Genomic DNA, 20,386 nt, shown 5'->3' on the forward strand with positions numbered 1-20,386 from the left:
GATGCTTAAACAAGGGCCTTTTGATTTGGCCCACTAACCTAGCTGAGAAAGAAGTATGAATGATGATTTGTATGAATTGAGGAGTATGAATGAGGATTTTAACAAGGATTGTTATTTCTAGTTTAAAATGATCTTTTTTATTTGTTTGTTTTATTGCTGAGCTACAAAAAAAGCCACTTGAAATTAAATGTTTTATGTAAATGTTAATTGTATATGCGTATCTGCAAGCAAATTAAGTGCAGCTTGACTAGAGTAACTCCATTATGTTACAAACAAGATAATTTTACTGTAATAAGTTCATTATAAAAATTGTAAAAAAAAAAAAAATTATACTGTATTAGTTTATTTAAATTAGGGTTGGGTTAATAGAAGATGCAGCGTCCTTCGCCGATGACCAACAGACACCACGATGCTGAGCCGGCATCGCAATCCTCCGCCCCCGTTGCAAATCGACTCGCATAAAATACAAACTCAGGCCCTGTTTACACTAATAGGTCTTAGTTTTTAAATGGCATTTTAGAACGAAAATGACCCATACCCACACTGGCGTTTAGCATTTCTGAACTGCCCTCCTTCCACATTACCACCGAAAACACACACATATTCACACACAGCCACAAACGCACACACCGTCATGCACTCGAAACAGCGGGTCCAGACAGTCAGCGGGTCAGTAGACTGCTTCAAAATTTCACTTTCACACTTGTATAACTGTACGTTCACACCGAAAGCGGCGAGAGCGTCAAAGTAGCCGGAAGTCATTCATTTTCAATGAGAGCCGGCGGCGAGGAGCAGCGCGGCGCGTCTTCGCCGGCGTGAGCGTCGAGGAGAGTTGAAATGAAGTCAACTTTATGGTAATGAGCTATGACGTGGTTTTTCGGCAAGCAATCAGAATGAAGACGTCCATCGCTTGATAGCAGTTCAGAGAACACAGACCTGTGAACTTCGGTTCCGACCCCAGTTGTTCCCAAGGGTTTGATTATTGCGGTCGCCGGATTTCCAATTATTTACATTTTTTTTCCTACAGGAACATACATTAAATAAGTTACTGGCGAGTTCTTGATGTTCATTAATGCTATATAAACTTATCTTGAAAAAGCGGGAATCTCACGCAATGTAGCAGTACAAGACAGTACTGCTGCTTTAGGATATTTCAGACAAATGGACACATATTGGATAAATAGAGCAAAGCCACACCACACGCAACTTGATCTTCCATTGTTGTATGAATTTGATAAGAAGTGCGCAACATTTTCACGCTAGAAAACGTTTTATGCAGGAATGTAACTGATATGCTGCAACGGCTCCTTTAAATATGAGATCAATGTTGCGAGTTTTGACGCTCTCACCGCAGGAGCTGAAGGCGTTGTCGCCAGGGCGGCCAGAGCGACCTTGGACGCTCTCGCCGCTTTCGGTGTGAACGTACGGTAACAGATACTGTTGGCTGGTTCCTGTTGGTTGTGCACCTTTTTTACCAACCAAGTTTGTCAACGCCATTATAACGACACAGATCACTCTGCCTATCCGCTTGTGAAGGGTGACGTCACGCGAAGCGGCTTCCGGGTCCAAGCGCTCTATTCAACTGAATGGGGAGACTCATAAAATGGTAATAATAAACGTTTACAAAGCGATTTAATGCTTTCGAAAATCATGATCGCAATATATATGTTCATGCCTAATATCCGATGGCCAGAAAGTGATTAATTTTTTTATACATTGTTAAATTTTTGGTATTTGTTATGCAGCAAGCCCAGAGATTGTTGTGTACACTATGATTTTATATAAAATTAACTTTAATGTGTGATAGGAATAAAACATGATCATAAACGAATGGTTTCTCCACTCAAATGAATGTCGACTTGGACCCGGAAACAGTATTACATACGTCAAAAACACGTCACCACTTAACAAGCGGATTAACGCCTATTCACGAGTCCCACGGGAAAAGTGATTGACAGGTGGTAATTGTGTGTAACTTATCTTTATTTATTTACTGTATGATTTATGGGTAAAAAAAAAAGACCTTGCAGGTCAGGTAGTTAAAACGGTAGGCTACAAATAATTAATTCGTGATGAATTAATTATTCATAATTAATTCACTGTCGCCTATGACGACGATGCCATCATCCATCATGATGTTGTGGTGTTAGACATTGCACAATGCCAAATTGGTCTACATCGCCCAACCCTAGTTTAAATCAGGGTTTTCTAGTTATTTTTAAATATTAATTAATTAGGATGTATCCATGGTAGCTATATTTACCTCTGGCACTCTAGCCTCAATCTAGTTTGGTTTTTGGCCCTTCATAAGAAAAAGTTTGGGCACCCCTGCTTAAGAAACCTTGGCCAAGACAACAGTCACAGATTGTACCGTTTAACAGGTTTTTAGATGTGTGGTTGGCTCCGGCTTAGCCGTGACCTTACTGTGGGGTGGTCAATTTGGACAAGCAGATGCCCAGCAAGGAAGACGCCCCAATTTTTCTATAGCGGATTAATCAAATAAACCAAGATAATCGGTGGCCTTATGCACCAGTATACTGCGTTATATCATGGTTCAGAATAAACGAGTTACAGTAATGTGAATGAAGTTTTGGTGCACTTTTGTAATGCCTTGCTGAGTTTTTGCCTTCAGGGTAAATTATTTGCTGCTTTATTTCAGTTTTGCATTTGGAAAGAATGTTTTAAAATGACCCTTTATTATGCTGAAACCACTCTGGTGGTTTTATGACCCCCCCCCAATCTGCTAAAACACTGGCGCTGACATAAGAGCTTTTAACTGTCAGCAAACTAGTGCTAGATATCTTGGCAGAGAGTTTGTTTGTCTGTGTTTTTTAGATGGAACTGATGTCCTGTTTTAATCCTCCTGGGCTTCATCTCTATCCATCACCGCGTCCTGCTGCGTGTCCAGTATGCAAACTACACCCAAACCATCACAGCACTATTCACCATCTGTTCTTTATTTCCTACTTCCTCTCAAATGTCCGTCCCTCTCCTTATCGTCATCTTTGATTCTAATCTATTTTTGTTTGTGTCTGTTTTGGGCACACGCTTGCAGCTTTCACTTTTCTCCATTTACTACGTTTGCTGTTGATTTCACTTGTCTCTCTGATATCTCTCATGTTGTTTTGGCAGCTCTGGTTGTGCCCAGCCCCCGTCAGCATGGTGCACAGCACACAATGGGGAACGTCCTCTCTTAATCCTTACATTTACGAATAGCAAATTCAAACCCTGCTGGGTCATTAAGCCCCATTCACACTCTATACTGACTCAACACACTCAACTCGCTCGTCTGGAGCTAATTCTGTTGGACGAGAGGGAGAGCAGGGTCGTCGCGTTTCTTCCTGTTTATCTGCGTCGTTGCTACTGTTTCACACTAACAGGGCTGTTTGACATTTCAGCTCGATCCTACACACAATAATGGCTCATTACTGATCCCTACGCGCACTGGTACCATTCACCATTGCAAATTACACTAACAATAGTGATCGGTTTCTTTAAGACCGTTCAAACCTGATTTTCAGTTGTTTCCGCCAGTTTGATCACAATTGAGCAGTGCTAAATAAAGGGGTAAACAGGGTCTAAAATGTTTAATGCTTGTTTTCCTTTGAGCCCTTCCAGACGTTTCCTTCAGCTTTCCATCGCGCATTGCGCTCCTTTGTCATTGCTCAGTGACCATCAACCGTTTTCTCAGAGGATGATAAATTAAAAAAACATTGCTGCAGTATCAATACAAGTTTTATTCATATAGAAAATTTAAAAGCACTGCAGTGTTTGGGTGTCCTGTGTTTGCGGTAATTAGGCTACCCAAATGTGTATATTCTATTCAAATGAAGCTGATAGCTCAGTTATTGTTGCATGACTTGTGGCGCTTGCAGCATTCTGAAAAGTAGAGATGTTTTCAACTGGGTGCGCCTGGAATAAGCTTGTGGATCACTCCCAATATGCACGCAAGCCACGCGCCTCCATTGAAAATAACGAACTTGTGCACACAAAAGAAGCGATATGTCAACGGCAGTGTCACAAAGAGGTCTATGATTGTGCATGGACAAAAAAATCTATGGACGCATACAAAAGTACACGCAACTGCTTCTGACGTGTTTAAACAGAACACTTGTGTTTGATGGTGGCACACACAGTAGTCTATTTATTTATTTGTTTTGCCATGGGTCAGCTCTAAAGACAATTTGTTACACCATACCAGGTGATTTTTATATTTTTGCCTTTTTAAATTTATTTTTTGATTTTTATATTTATGTCTGTAATGACATGTTACAGGTCTTTGATAAAGATCTTATTCTTTTCCATTGGAAATATGTTTCAGAATCACTGTAAAACATCTGTGTGTGTCAACATCGTGATTGAAATTAAAATCGCAATATTTTTCAAGAAAATTATGATCGGTTTCTTTAGCCAATATCGCACAGCCCTACCGCAGTGTTTAAGTGTCTGTCTGTATTCCCAGGTCTGGGTTGTGGCTGGAAGGGCATCCGCTGCGTAAAACATATCCTGTAGTAGTTGGCGGTTTATTCCACTTTGGCGACTTCTGAAATAGAGACTTAGCCGAAGGAAAATAAATGAATAAAACTACAATATAAAACTGAAGTTTTTCTGCTCTCAATGGTGCCGCACATCAACATCACTGAAGCTAAAATCAACAAGGTCATATTTGTATTTGCTAAATACTAAATGGTATCCAAGAGGAACATGACTGCATATTTTCAGTATTTTGCAGTTTCTTTTTGTATTTTTTACCTGGCAAGTACACTTGCGCTAAATTAATTTGCGCTTCTTTGCCTCCATGCAGTCAGTGAGTGAAACCATTTGCAGTTTTCAGCTTGACACTTTTTTCCTATGGAAAATGCTCTCAATACAACTGCTCTGTCTAGGCATGGGCCCGTATAAATTCTGACGTTATAACCTTGAATTAAAAAAAAAAATCCAGTTTCACGGTATTGTTTACTACTGTAATAAGTCTTAGTTAAAAGAACAACTTTTATCCCCATTTAACACAATATATTACATTTTAGGAAACACTTTATTACATAAAACATACAGGAAACATATTTTTTGGAACAGTAAACCTGTCAGGCTACATAATTAAAATCATCTTCATTAGCTTCAAAAACGCAGATTTCCTTACTCAAAGATGGCACTCAAATTTGTATAAGCTGTTTAAAAGCACCCCGCCACAGTGATACCGGTATTACCTGCCTTGTCTGTTAACTAATGGGAAAATTTCATCATCATCACAACCCCATAAGCCATGCAAGATGCGTTTATTTTATTTGATTTTTTTAACTATTACACTGGAAAAGTGATGATCGAGCATGATGAAATATAAGGGAAGGCCCTTTACAATATTCAAATAAGATTTGTCACAAGACTCATTTGAAAACATTAATACCATGTGGAAATGTTGGTTATTCTTTCTTGGTTGACAATTTATCATCAAATCACTGAAAATGCAGCTCCGTAGTTGGTGGAAACAGGCCTTCAGATTTACCACCATAACAACTGAATTTGAACTGAAGTGTTGTATAATATATGCATGTCTGTTTTTTGTTTTATTTTATCTGTGACTAAGAGAGTTCAGAAAGATGAGAACTCGCACACCCACCTTTTATATTATCTTAAGCATATTAAAGAATTTCCCCCTTCATGTGAAAGGCCCATTTCACAAGTGCAGTTTTTTTGTTTTGGTGGGTGTATTTATGAATGCTGCGACTTCCTGTCTTTGGTACATTTTTAAGGAATGTTGTGTGCTCATGAACATGCTGAGATGTTGCTCATGGAGAGCGATGGGAATCTGGGTTTTCCAGCACCACACAGCATGTTCTCTTTTCGTCTGAATGTTACTGAGATGCAGGCCAGGATTTTTTTCTCCTAGATTGTTTTTAAAAATGACTTATTCTGCAGATGTAATCACATGATGTGAGATTGTTTAGTTACTGTTCTCTCTCGAACATTTTTGCTATGGCTTTAGTCTATTTATTTTTAAAAGAATGCTGATATTATAGTAATAATGGTTCTTGTTACTCTTGCATATGTCAGGAGAGTGGAAGTAAAACATAAAAACACACTGACTGATGCCCATGCAAATCTCAGAGGTCAGTCACAAGTGTGCAAATACTGAGCGCCGGATTATCAACTTGTGTGAGCTCAGACTTTGAGAACAATTTGAATTCTATTTCTTCTAAATATTGTAATAAATATGCCATTATTTGTTAAATTTCAATTTTGTTGATTTTTTTTTTTTTTTTTTAATACATTTAGGTATATTAGGATTTTTTCATTTATTTAACCACTTTCTTTTAATTTAACAACATTACTCAGGCAAATAGTTTTAATAGTCAAAAACTAAAACATTTAAACTAAATATCTCATCTCTTTATAATAAAATAATACAAGTGTTAAAGAGTCAAACTTGATCATTAAAATGGTAGAAAGTGTGTGCAATGGTAAAGTGTAAACACTGAACAATTTTAAAGTGTGAATAATAATGACACCGTAAACCTCAAACTTTGTAAACAACAAATTATGATAATCAAATCTAAGCCTCCAAGTAAAGGAAACAACCATTTATGTACAATACGTGTGGTTTCCTTCAAGTTTTTCAAGGTGCTTTGCACTCGTGCTCCCCTACCGTCTTTCTGTAATTAGACGGCCATCAACCGTTTTCTCAGAGGATGACATATAGACAAACCATTGCTGCAGCTCCGAAAATTGAAAATTAAAAAGCACTGCAGTGTTTGGATGTGTTGTGTTTGTCTGAGATGATTAGTCTACTGCTATTACTGAAATGTGCCAAGCAGTTTGGTTGGTTCTACTTGCATGAATCGTGCTGCTCACACAGCATTAGGGAAAAGTTCAGAAGTTTTTCATCGCTTCCTATAGAAATGTGTGTGCGCTCATATTGGAATTTACAAACTTACACCAAGCATTGCTTCCAAGGCGCGCACTCAGCAGCCACTGTTTAATAAAAATGTAGCCTTCATACCGAAACTACATACATTTTTTTTATTGTTATTGACAATGGTGTATGGTGAATGATACCGATTTTTATCACCCAGCCCTACTCATACCCAACTATTGAGATATGCATAACATTTTAAACAATAGGTTTACGCGTACGAACACTTTTTAGCCTTTAGTGAGAGCGTCCTCATGGAGTTAAATGTGGGAGGCTGATGAATAATTGACTGTAATGTAGAGGGAGGGAATAGGAGGAGTGTGTTTTCATGTGTTGATCTCTCAGGAGTGTGTGTGCCAGCACTAGCGGCCTGAGAGCACTGCCTTGTATGGGCAGATTGCATGAGGGTATGTGTTTGTCGTTTCTGCTTAAATTTTTTTTTTTTTACCTTTCTGAAGTCCATTTTGGAGTTCAATCTCTTATCCTATCTTGATTGTTTTCCTGTTGTCATCAGTTTGAAGTTACAGATTATAACGTTACTTCAAAATCTAAATCTATAAACTATTAGAATAGGGGCATAGATGGTTATTAAACCGAGGTCTGCTGTTGGCTCTTATTACAAGAATGCAGGATGTGGCCGACTACAGCTGCATGGAAATAGCTGCATGTCTGTCTATGACAGCTGGTTATGGCTCGGCCCTGAAGAGCTGGAGGCCCTGTGCTGGAATTTGGGTTTGAAAATCCTCTTTATTTGTTCCTTTTATTTTCATCTTCACTTCCTTCATGCAGAGTTCTTAGAAACTAAACCTAGAATGTGGTGTATGCTTTGAGCCTGTGTGTGATGTTACAGTAGCTGTTCTGTGGGATGCCGTCACAAATGGATCAAACTACTGTAGCAACTCAAACAAGACAGACATGCTTTAGAAAGGATGTCCCTGTGTGGATTTCAGATTTGACCACTCCAGGGGTTTAGTATAGGGTTGGGTTTTAGGATTAGCGAAGCACGTGTGGTTTAAAATGGCCTTGTGGTACCTTTTATAATCCGCAGTCTATACATGTAAATTCCCTAATCCAAACAAATACTGGATTAAGATAGTGGACAAGATGTGCATTGGGTTTAATGATGCAGCCCTTGGCTGATGGTGGAGAGAGGCAGAAAGCATTCTTGCATGCCTTCGAGGAAAATATTGAAAATGTCATGAAATTTCCACATTTTTGTCCTAACTGCACGTGATGCGACAACATTCCAGTGATAAGCAATTTGGCTGTCTGCATCAAATGCAACACAACACGACAGAAACGTTTAAATCAGGGGTCTCAATCTCAATTTACCTGGGGGCCGCAGGAGGCAAAGTCTGGGTGAGGCTGGGCCGCATAAGGGATTTCACAAAAAAAAAAAGTCCTCAAATGTCATTAACAGTTTTAATTATTTCTTCTGAACATGAAGTGTCCTGGACATTAATAGAACATTGAGTGAAGATTATGAACAGTTCTTCTGAACATGGCATCTGTTGCCTACTTCTTGCGGCCAGAGACTTCACAGCGCTTCTCACAAATCTTATATATGTATGTATATATATATATATATATATATATATATATATATATATATATATATATATATATGTATATATATATATATATATATGTATATATATATATATATATATATATGTATATATATATGTATAAATAAAACACCCCCACCCCACTCCAGTCACATCAGTCTGTACCAGTCTGTATCTACCTATAATATATATAAGATGCAGGCTGTAGCTAGGTAGGTGGCAGGCTGCAGATAGGTAGCTAAGTGGCAGGCAGGGGCGGGAACAGCTTACCTTGGTTCTGGCCGGCGCGAGTTCCCTCCCTGCCTGGTTTATACTTCTGCGTCAAGTGACCGGCGCAACTCACGGCGCAGGCAACGCGCGCAGCTGTGCATTTATACTTCTGCGCGCTGTCTCTGTTGGTCTGCATTAACACTTCCGAAACGCAAGTGGGCAGTGAGGTGTAAATGTTCCTCTGTGTCGAGTTTCTTCGCTTCTGTTTTGCTATTCTGAACACTTCCTGGATGTACAAGTGACTCAAACTCGCTCATTTTGAGGCAGGAACCGGCGGACGTGCAACAACTTCTACCATGAGGTAAACACAGAACAAAACTTTCCATCCGGAGCTCCTTCACGGGACTCCACACTTGTAAACAATCGCTCGTGCCATTCTCGCGGCTCTCGGTCCCGCCCAGACTCGTCGGCGCTAGCAAGCCGACCAATCACAGAGCTTGCGCTACGCGTCGTTGCGACGTGTAGTTACAATTTTTGAGAGGTGCACGTCAGTGACGGCGACTGCCACGGCGAAGGGCTATGCGTCAGCGCCGTAGCCTACGCCGGTGTTTGACGCAGAAGTATAAATCACTTACTTCCCGCCCGTCACAGCGTCTAACAAAGGGGCGGGGTGCGTGGTGACGTCACCGGCATCCCCGCCGCTTTGTTTACACGGCGGGCGGGGAATGCCAGTGACCGCTGTGTACGGATAGAATCAGCGGAGCGGGGAGCGCTCTCTCTCCCCGCTCCGCTGATTCTGTCAGTGTACAGCGGTCGGCGCGGGCCACAAAATTTTGCACTGAGGGCCGCAAATGGCCCGCGGGCCGCGAGTTTGAGACCCCTGGTTTAAATAATATAGTCATTCCTTTAAGTATCAGCCACGGCACTCCTAACGAAATGGTTAGGGTCATTATCAAATGAATACATAGTAAACATTATTAAAAGTTAGGGCCACATGGAATCTGAGCGCGCAGATTTCTGCAGATTTTTAGCCCATTAATAATTCTGTTTATTTACCTGAGTGAATGTGTAAATCTGAATTTATTCAGTTTTTATTCAGTAATTTATTACTTTTTATTTAATATATTAGGGTTTTAGTTATGATACTCCGCTGGATACTCCCAAAGTAATTCCGCAGAAATCCGCAGATTTTTACCAAAATTCTCAGCAGAAATAGCAAAAAACGTCTGCGGATTCCGTCTGGCCCTATTAAAAGCTCATTGGCTGAGTGACTGATGTTGTTGGTTTCCACCAAGTCATTGACCTTCATTTTCAAATGGTTTACTACTTATTTAATTTTTTAATATCTGAGGTTAACTATTGGCTGCTGCTTATAACAATAACATTGCATCACCACACATCCACATTTCCCAAGGAGTTTCATGTAATTTCATTTTTAAATTGTCTGCTTTATCTGTAGTTTGGCACTTTCAATTTCATTCCTGAAAATTTTATGCAAACGAGATATTGGATGAGAGGATGAACTGCTGGAAGAGTGTTGTATTAATGGAATTTGATACCGCACAGCGTATGGGGAAAAAAAACCTCAGCATTTCACGATGCAGGTGTCTGTGGTCCTTTACTGACTTGATAAGTGCAGAAAATGGTGTCAAACAGCTGTGTATAGACTATTCTGTCGCAAATTGCGTTGAAAATCCTACACGATGGTAATAGTTTAATTAAGGTGTTTACATGTCTATACTGCACTTCAATAATGTGACTAAAATCGGCATACTCCACGTATCTTAATTCCATTTCCGTTTAGTTTGATTGTGAATCAAAAATGGCTGTTTACATGGTAGACTATTAATCAGAGTCTTGTCTTTATCATATTAAATTCACATTGGTGTTTAGGTAAACATACTCATTGTCATAATAGTTTATGGCATTGTTTTGCTGCAACGTTGTGGAAACTGTTTCTGAAATAGAAATTTTGCCCATCGTTGTCGCAGATGGTTTAAACAAAAACTCCTACAACATCTTATTAACTATTGCTTGCTTGTCATCGTAATTTCTGTTTTGTGAGTAAAAGTAATACATTTTTTTACCCATTATCATCTGGTCATCCCAATCACAAGTAGATGACACTTAATGAATACAGAAGTAAATCAAATTTACAATCTTATAACTGGTTCAACTTCTAATCTGTTTAATTGATAGTCTGAAATGCATCCAACTTGATCACTTTTGTAGACGCTCATGAGATTGAATGCATCTAAATAGCCCTAAAATACCTCTCTGCCATACATGCACTCTATGAAATGCTAGGTTATTTAAACCCAAAGTGGGTAAAATATGGACAAACCGAAAGACTAGGTTAAATTTGGTCCTATTAATTTAATTCAAATTAACACAACAGTTGGCTTAGTCCCTATTACACCCAGGTTGAAATAACCCGGCATTTTTAGATTTTGTGACCATAACGATTTGATTTCATTATAAAGTGCAGTGAAAATGGAAAGGTATTTAAACAATGTGTTTAACCAAAGCATGGATTATGAACAAAGCTCTAGTTTCCATCCACATCCTTTTCATTTACTTGATTTCCCACATGCTTGTAAACCACGTAACAGTAGGACTCTTGTGTCACAGAAAGCACTCCTTCGAAAGTGATGTGATGTGTGATGAAATAAGAAGGGTCTTGTTGAAATGTGAACACAAGTGGTCTTTTCAGAAAAACGACTGGATTGATTTACTTCTCAGTCTAAAAGATTCAGACAGCGATCAAAAGGATGAATAACTGGAACAGCTTAAAGTCAGTTTGTTGCTAGAAAAGCGTCATCTAGACTTTTAAAAATAAATATTTATTATTTATTTATTTTTTACCCATGAAATATTATCGGCTCAAACACACACACACAAAAAAAACGTCCCTTTAGACCTTAAAGTTTCTTGGGGGAATCCAGAATTGCTCCTGCAAAAATGACCATTTTGAAAATGTATATTTTAATATAGTTTGGCCTTTTAAATTGAACGTCTGAGTTTTTCTCAAGTGTTTTTGCTGTTTGATTCAAATAAGTGCAGTTTTACAAAAATGGAAGAGTTTGAGGACATTTGATCCAAACAGTAGTGCCTTTTTGATCTGTGCTGTTTTCTTTAGTAGGCTGCACACTTTTACATTGTCATTCTGTACAAACAACTGCTTTTTTTCCCCAGTCAAACCTCGACAAAACCAGCCTGATCACATGAGGAAAGTTACTATTTTACATTTTGTCAGTTAAGGGGTTAATTTGTACAGTTTGTACGAGTTCATTTATACAATGTACAATTTTAAAAAAGGAGGCATGGCACCCAACCCTGGCCCTCAATCCAATCGTCAATGGTACTAAATTGTACGAATGAGATTGTACAAGTTCTGCAAGTTAGCCAATAAAATCAAAACGTTATGAATTGCCATGAGACTATGTTGGACAAAACACACACTGTTACCCCACACTGCAACCTTATACACACGTTCACTATAGTATATCTTGGTGTTTCTGTCCCAGTTTAGTTTTACCAGAGGTTTTTTTCTTCTACTTTTTTTTTCCTTATACACAGTTATTAGTTAAAATAGTTAGCATTTAGTAAAATAAGCCGCACCTTGTTTTGTTGCTTAAAATAAACTGAAATGAAATAGAAAGTTTGTTTCAGCTAGTTGCCAAAGCAACACTTCTTTGCAACACTAAATTGAAAATGCTTGTATAAAAAAGTAATGATTAAATAGACACTTGGATATCAAAATGTCAAGATCTCATTCACAATGTAAATAAACAGTACCTGTGTCATACTAAAATAAAGCGTTTTACCAAAGTGCCTTTAAGACAAGTAATTTCACTCGGCGGACATCTTTGAAACATCTCTAGGTCAGTATGCTCAGGCATTATGTTTAAACATCAAATTCTCCAAAATTGTGTTGCAACTTGCAAAATTAAAATTCATATTTGGAATCACAAGTAAAATTAAACAACTGTCTCACTTTAGTTTCATTTCTAAACATGCAAATCAAAGAATCGCAGAAACTAGCATCAGGTCCGAGCCCCTCCCCCGGAGAATCATCAGTCTATAGTGACCAATGATTGGCTCCTGTACTAAAAGGCGGGGCTTCATTTGCCATATTGACCGTTAAACTTTTCGGCATTCAAAACTTTAAGAGTAAGGAGTCTTGTGTATTAAATGGTCTTTGGTTTTGCCCATAGCTAAGAGAGCAATCTAATGTTGTGATATTTTTGGAAAGTAGTAACTGTTGTAGAAAAGTTGTAGCCTTTTTTTGCCTTTGATAAAATTGGATCTCCTTTTTAAATGTCCCCTTTCTTGATCTTCACATCCCCATGGAGACACAGCGCAAGGGCTTCTGGGTAATTTTGTCCTGCCCTTTGCAGAATGATGACCTCCCAATTCATCATTTTTCCCTGTAGGTTGACTGCTTTTCAAGAACCTGCGTTTGTCATGCATCCTCTTTGTTTTCGGCTTCTTTAGAGACATTCTTCAACATTTCTATTCACAGTTTGATTGTTTGTTTTCCTCTAGTGGATTCTGTCACACATACTTGATCCCACTCATCTTCTGGATGGTGCTACATTAAAATTTGATTTCTCTGCTTGCTTTGGCATTCTTCCGACAACCCGCAATTTTGCCCTATTTCTTTTTCTTTCTTTGCGCTCCGGTTTGGTGGCTTGGGTTTGGTTGGGGAGGCAGAACAATAGCTCAGCTGCTAGAGCCATCTGTGTGGCTGCAGACCGGGAACAGATCTGATGGAGAGGAGGAGGGGAAGGAGAGCACAAGAAAGAGGGGGGTTGTGGTTGAGGAGAACTGTTTAAGATGGGGAGAGAAAGACAAGAGGATTTAAAATAAAGGAGTTTGGAGAAAGGAGAGGGGTGAACGAGTGCATAGCCCCCCTCTTCCCCACGTCAACCTTTTATCCCTTTCCTCGAGTCCCATGCCACAATCTTTTTGCTGACAAGCTTTAACGTCAGTCTGCGAAAGAGGGAATATGGACTGGTGTAGTGCAGTACTCTAGTCAAATGAAATTAATTTCTGACAAAATTCTGATTTGTGTTTCTTTATTAGACTCAAACTTGCTTGATTCAGTGTTGTGTGAGAAAAGTAAACTGGGAAACAGGCATTTCTTTATTGTCATGTCTGTTTGTGCTTGACAGACATAGGAAATTTCTAGATTGTATGAATGGGTGGATGAAACGGACCAAACAGAGTTCAGATAATGGTATCGTGTTTCTTTACAGCAGGTGGTGGTGACTGCTCTGTGTAAACTGTCCATACACAAATCAGAGCTATAAATCATTTTAATATCTTCATTTTATGGTCCCTGCATTCATTTTTAGGCTGTTGTTGTCTTTACAAAAACAGAATTCTGCTCATTAGAATACTGAAAAAGCTGCAAAAATGATAACAATACAATAATAATGTCAAATTTAATAGTTTAGCATCACTTTATATATGTCAAATAATCATTGTGTATGATTTTGCAACTAACAAAACGATCATTACCCATTTATTTTGCTTTGAAAAAAACAGGGAATGTGTGTGTGCGCCATCTATTATTACTGGCCATGTTTTATGAATATCCTTGATTTTATTGTTTTGAAATCAATTGTATGGTGAAAACATGATTTTGGCACTTCAGGTAGATACAAGCACCAATATTCCAAACAGACTTTTAAAAAAACCGTCTGAAGGTTACAGTAACTCTGTGTAGGATGTTTGTACTGGATTTTATTTTTTTTATTTTGGTTCTTTCTTTATGAATCATTTCTGCTTTACTCAACTTGCCCTTCATGCAGATGGTTCCCTTGAGAAAGTACTGCTTCCCATTTAACAAGTCTTCTTTCAGTGGGGTGTTTTACTTTTAAACTTAAGCGAAAATGGAATTAAATAATCATCACTTGAATTCAGTTTTACACAGAAGAAGCTTTCCTATTCCAAAAACTGATTTGTATTTGTTTGTCTTTCCTGCAGGGCAGTTATTGAGTTGGCAAACACATCCATTATCCCTGGGTTCAGTGTGTGAACAGCACTGGATCCAGTGAGCATAAATAGCAGCAGCTGATCGACGGGTAATATTGGAGATGAAACCTGATGGGGTGGCAACAGTACAATCTGAACCAATGGAAGCAGAAGGAACGGAACCTGTTACAGAAGCAACTAGCAGTGACAGTGCATCTCAAAATGGCACTACACAATCACCTCCACAACCTGACGAACCCCAAAATGAGCAAGTGGCTCCTCCGAAGGTGAAGGAAGCTTCTGGGAAAGCAGTAGATGCTAAAAGCAAATCCAAAGGTCCAATCAAAGGCAAGACTACAGCAGCTGCTCCAGCTACCACTGGACAGGGCACAAGACCCAAAGCAACCCAAAGCCGTTTAGCAACTAATGGCCTCACAAAGACTACAGCAAGTACCCTAACTAAGAAACCTATTCCAGCTACTAATGCAGCAGCAGACAAAAAGAAACCCACCACTACCAGTGGACCTTCTGGTGTCACAAAGAAACCTGTTGGCTCCTCAAATGCTGTTGCAACCTCAAGACCCCAGCCTAAAGTTACAACTGTTGGAACTAGCAGATCAACAACAACAACCACCACCACCACTGCTGCTGGAACAAAGACAGGAGCAGTTGTTGGCACTGCCTCCAGCCTAAGTAGGAGACCTGCCACTGCTGCTACTAGTGCTGCAACCAAACCCAAATCCACAGGTAAGATGGCCTAACATGTTTGGGTGTTACTAGATTACTTACTGAGTTCAGGATTGGTACTTCTAGATTTGGACATGTTTCAGAAATTGCTACATTATGTATTCCACATGGTATTTCTGATCTGCTAGATCAGGGGTGTTTAGTCTTTAACCTAAAATGTTTGAAGTCCTACAGCACAGGTGTCAAAGCCAGTTGGTGGAGGCCCACAGATCTGCACCGTTTAGTTTCAACCCTATTTAAACACACCTGATCAAACTAATTGAGTCCCTGAGGCTTGTTTGAAACCTACAGGTAAGTTTGTTGAAGCAGGGTTGGAACTAAAATGTGCAGAGCTGCGGCCCTCCAGGAACTTGCTTTGACACCTTCAGAGTTTAGCTCCAACATAGGCCCCTGGTATCAACATACATTTTCAACAAATACAATTTCTGGTGCATGACACTAAATACAGGTGTGATTGCATGGCTTTTGTAGTGTAAGGGCGTGTGTCTAGCAAAGTGTTATTGTTCCCCTGAGGCGGCAGGTATTTTCAGTTGGTTTCAATGAGAAAGCTTCATGTTTTTTAGAACGCCAGCAGGGAAACTGTGCTGAGCATTTCTGAAATGTGCAGACGGTTGGAGGAAAAGGTTTTGAGAGGTATTAAAAAAATCTGATTTATGCAATTTTATTATGATAGGAAAGTAGTTATTATTAATAATAATAATAATAATAATTCCTTACATTTATATAGCGCTTTTCTGGGCACTCAAAGCGCTTTACACAGTGGGGGGAATCTCCTCATCCACCACCAGTGTGCAGCATCCACCTGGATGACGCGACGGCAGCCATTTTGCGCCAGACCGCACACCACACACACCAGCTGATTGGTGGAGAGGAGACAGTGATGCAGCCAATTGAATATGGGGATGGTTAGAAGGCCATGATGGACAAAGGCCAGTGGGCAGATTTGGCCAGGATGCCGGGGTTAAACCCCTACTCTTTTTCGAAGAACATCCTGGGATTTTTAATGACCACAGAGAGTCGGGACCTCGGTTTAGCGTCTCATCCGAAAGACGGCGCTCACTGAGCAGTATAGCGTCCCCGTCACTATACTGGGGCATTAGGACCCACACAGACCGCAGGTTGGGCGCCCCCTGCTGGCCTCACTAACACCACTTCCGGCAGCAACCTAGCTTTCCCATGTGGTCTCCCATCCAGGTACTGACCGGGCGCAGCCCTGCTTAGCTTCAATGGGCGACCATGTGAGATGGAAGTGAAGGGATTTATAAAGGTAAAGACTCAAACTTGATGCCCACAGCTCTGTTATATGTAGGCCCACATGGAATCTTCATGCACAGAAATCTGCAGATTTTTAGCCAATCGTTGAGTCTATTTATTTACTTGTGTAAATGTGTGTAAATTTATATTAATTCAGTTTTTAAATTAATTTCACTAATATTATTAAATATGAAAAATATGAAGGTGTTGATATGATTTATTTACAATACCGTTAATAAAGTCATATTTTCTGTCTTTTAGTAGATGTATTATATTAGAGACCTGGTTTGTTTACCAAATAAGTAGATCTAATTGCATTTGCATTGTAAGCATTAAATAAAAGTTATTAAAGGTATTATTTTAATTTCATATATTAAGTGTTTAGTAATGATATTCCCAAAATCATTCCGCATAAATTAGCAAAATTTGTACAAAATTCTGTGCAGAAATAGCTAAAAAGATTCTATCTGGTACTAGTTATACATCACATGTAAGCGCAGTGACCACTAGGCTAGCAGTGTCGGCATCAGAGAATAAGTTAAACAGTCTTTCCAGCTTAGCATTTTTGGAGAGTTTTTTTCTTTTCTTTTACAGTTGCATAAAACCCCTTGGTTGGCACATGCCTTGTATGTTTGTCCAAAAAAAAGTCATTACTACTACTAACATATGTCACATATTGTGGGAAAGCACACCAAAACTAGGTGTTCATAGATTACTGCTTGTACCAAAACAAAATTCTGACCAAAATAGTTGCCCTTCACATTCTTTTCACTCACTTGTTTTCCAAGTGGTGTAACATGGGTTTGTTTATTCAGCAGCGCTTGGGCATTGCGCTTGGCTCTTCTGAGAAAGATCAGAACATGAGATGCATTTAAATTCTAGTTTTAGGTTGACAGAGGGCCTAGAAGTTTGTAGTGATTCTAAAAAACCTAATAACCCTGTTCAGGGGATAGTCTGTGAAGGAAATTGGCCCTCCAGGAGGATGACTGAACACCCCTGCTTTACATGCAAAACACTTAATGTAGTGCATTGAGTCATTACATGCCACTTTGTTTTTGTATAATAAAAGCAAATGTCATGTTAATTTAATTGTCGCCCTTTCATCATGACTTTTGCATTGCTTGTACCACTGTGTTTACTCTAGAAAATGATTTAGTTGATTTTGAATTTTCTCAGCTCCAAGGCCAGCCACTGCTCCTGCTGCCAAACCCAGCACTTCAGCCACAGCCAAAACCACTGCAGCTCCCAAAACCAACAGGTAAAACTGCTTCTGGATGTTTAGAGCTTAGACATTTAACTGTATTTGAAGGGAAAAAAAAAAGAAATGATGGGAAGTGGACAATTGGGTAATATCTGTGCCCTAAAGGTATTAATAAGGCGAATTTCCTGCCTAGGTTTGGATTCAGTAACATCTGGGAACTGTTTTATATTTTGCACACTATTTAGTGCTTAAACCATACAACGATCATCATGACTGGATGCTTTTTTTGTGTGCTGTGGAATGGTTTCTATTGTGTGTGTGTCTGTGTGTGTGTGTGTCCTGTGGTTATTGGCTCAAGTTTCTGTCCCATTGTGAGTCAGACTCCCTGAAAGACTGCTTAGATCAGGCTTTAGGCTCAACAGTGCTCTTTTTGTTGATGACACATTTTGGGAATGATAATCAGTAGCTTGACTTGACTCAAAATGCTTTTAATGATGCAAGCTGGCTACGTTACTAATCATCTTTGCTGTCTACCAAAATTCAAACATTTCAGATCATCAAGCATTTACAAATGGCAGTACGTCATAGATAGAAAATATGTGGGAATCTTGTCTTGAACAGCATTAACTGTGTTTGTTGCAGCTGTTTAGTCTTTTTAATTGCATGTAGTGCAGGCCCGGATTGGCTAATCGGGAGGACCTGGAGAATTCCCGGTGGGCCGGTTCGTTTTTTTGGCCGTGAGGGCCGGTGTCCCTACTCTCAGCAGTCGCACTTTTTTCATCTATTTATTTATTTGACCATAGCTTCACTCTTTGTATTCATTATTTTGCCGCAGCGCTGCTCTTCTTATTTATTTTCTCGCAGCCCCGTGAGCAAAATGCAGCCTGCAGGTTAACTAACGTTAATGATGATGTAACGTTAACTATCATTCGACCGCAAACAGCGGCACTTTAGTGAATATAAGAATTCTAATAATTAATATTAATAAATAATACACCTGCTAAATGAAAATCAGATGATTCACTACATTAATAAATCTGACATAACTTGATCAGAAATCTAAAAAGGGGAGAAAAAGATTAAGCCATCAATAGAAAGTAATACCGTGTCTTGCGGGTCACAGTGCAATACGTATTTTTTAATTTCCATTGCAATGGCGCCATTGTGGACCAGTGGTAAGCACGTTATGTTTTGACGCCGCCGACCCGTGTTCGAATCTCACCTGGAAGATTTTTTTTTATTTATTTATTTTTTATTGTTGAGATACAGTATAATACTGTTAGGGCTGTTGAACATTTAAATTTCTAAAGCAGCTGTTTTCTTGAAAAAGACGTGATAGTGTCATTAGAAACTGAATTGGAAATGACCTTATTTTAATATAGTCGGTCGAGAGGTGGACCGGTCTGGCTTAACTCCATGGCTGAAAATGAGTCCCACTCCGGCCCTGATGTAGTGTTTAAGTGCAGGCCGTCAGTTAATCATTTATGCTGTAATGTTGGTTTACAAGTCTGTTTTAGAGTCTCTTTTTTGGGATATGTGTTGATGTCGGCAAACAGATCTACAGGGTGTGGTTTGTGTGTACATTGTACGAGTCCATGCTTTGAGTCTGATCTCCGTTTGGATTCAAAAGGCTGTAAAACTGATGTGATTAGTGAATAGTGTATGAATATGAACACTCATTTGATCTTTCTGTTTAGATAGCTTTGTTTTCCTTTTCTGTCACACAATGTGCATCCACACTGCAGCTTCAAATGAAATGTTTGCACTGCAGAAACACAATCACACTCCTGCTGTGGGAAATGTAAACTAGTTCCATCAAAGTCTTCTCACGATTCAACCAAAGTCTCTCGCCCTCTTCTCATCTTACCTTTTATTAATATTTGCTGGTTATTTCAATAATTGCCAGTTTAAGGGAAATATATTTTGAGGTAAAAGAAGGTTACTGGCAATGGAGTCTACAGTTCTTACTTAGCATCCTGTTCCTCCAGTTAATACTTTCATGGGAGATGGATAAGTGCTGTGTTCGCCAAATCAAATTTCCTTTTGTATGTGGAGTTTTTCCATTTAGGTTGCTAAGTGAGCCTCTTTGTAGCCAGAGTGAGTCATCCACTATTGTAATTTCCCTCGAACCAAGATGATTAGTCTTTAGCCATTTGTTTACCTTTTCTACGAAATCCCTGGAAAACCGGATGGCCACACGAGGAATGTTTAAAATTAAATGACATAATTAGCAACTAAAATAGTGTCAATTAGATTCTGAATACAAGCACTGCACGCATATGAAGAAGGTGAATCATGCAGTTAACATAGTGTTTTAGGGGCTGATCACCCTGAATGCGTTTTTTTTTTTTTTTTTTTGGATTAAGAGGCAACTTTTTTGAATGAATTACTAACTTTTGTGCCCTGCGCGCCGTTCATTTGAACCACCTGATGCGCCTCTTGTTTCTGCAGTTTCGTTGTTAAAGTAAAAAAAAAAAAAGCCCATTACGTCAGTCACGTCATTTTCATTCACCA

General features: G+C 39.2%; 1 protein-coding gene across 2 annotated transcripts in view; it reads left to right on the forward strand.

Annotated features, from left to right (window-relative positions):
• The window catches only part of prr36a (proline rich 36a), a 37,596-nt gene that overhangs the window by 5,927 nt on the left and 11,283 nt on the right, over positions 1–20,386 (forward strand). For both annotated transcript variants that reach the window (XR_012407765.1, XM_684096.9), the window contains exons 2-3: positions 14,683–15,417; positions 17,848–17,929. Coding sequence is in view for 1 of the 2 variants with exons in the window: in XM_684096.9 (XP_689188.4) it covers positions 14,793–15,417; positions 17,848–17,929 (707 nt within the window). In the remaining variant the exon portion in view is untranslated. The remainder of the gene's footprint in view (positions 1–14,682; positions 15,418–17,847; positions 17,930–20,386) is intronic.

This window comes from Danio rerio, chromosome 1 (assembly GCF_049306965.1).
Source record: "Danio rerio strain Tuebingen ecotype United States chromosome 1, GRCz12tu, whole genome shotgun sequence".
In the NCBI taxonomy this organism is placed as follows: Eukaryota; Metazoa; Chordata; class Actinopteri; order Cypriniformes; family Danionidae; genus Danio; species Danio rerio.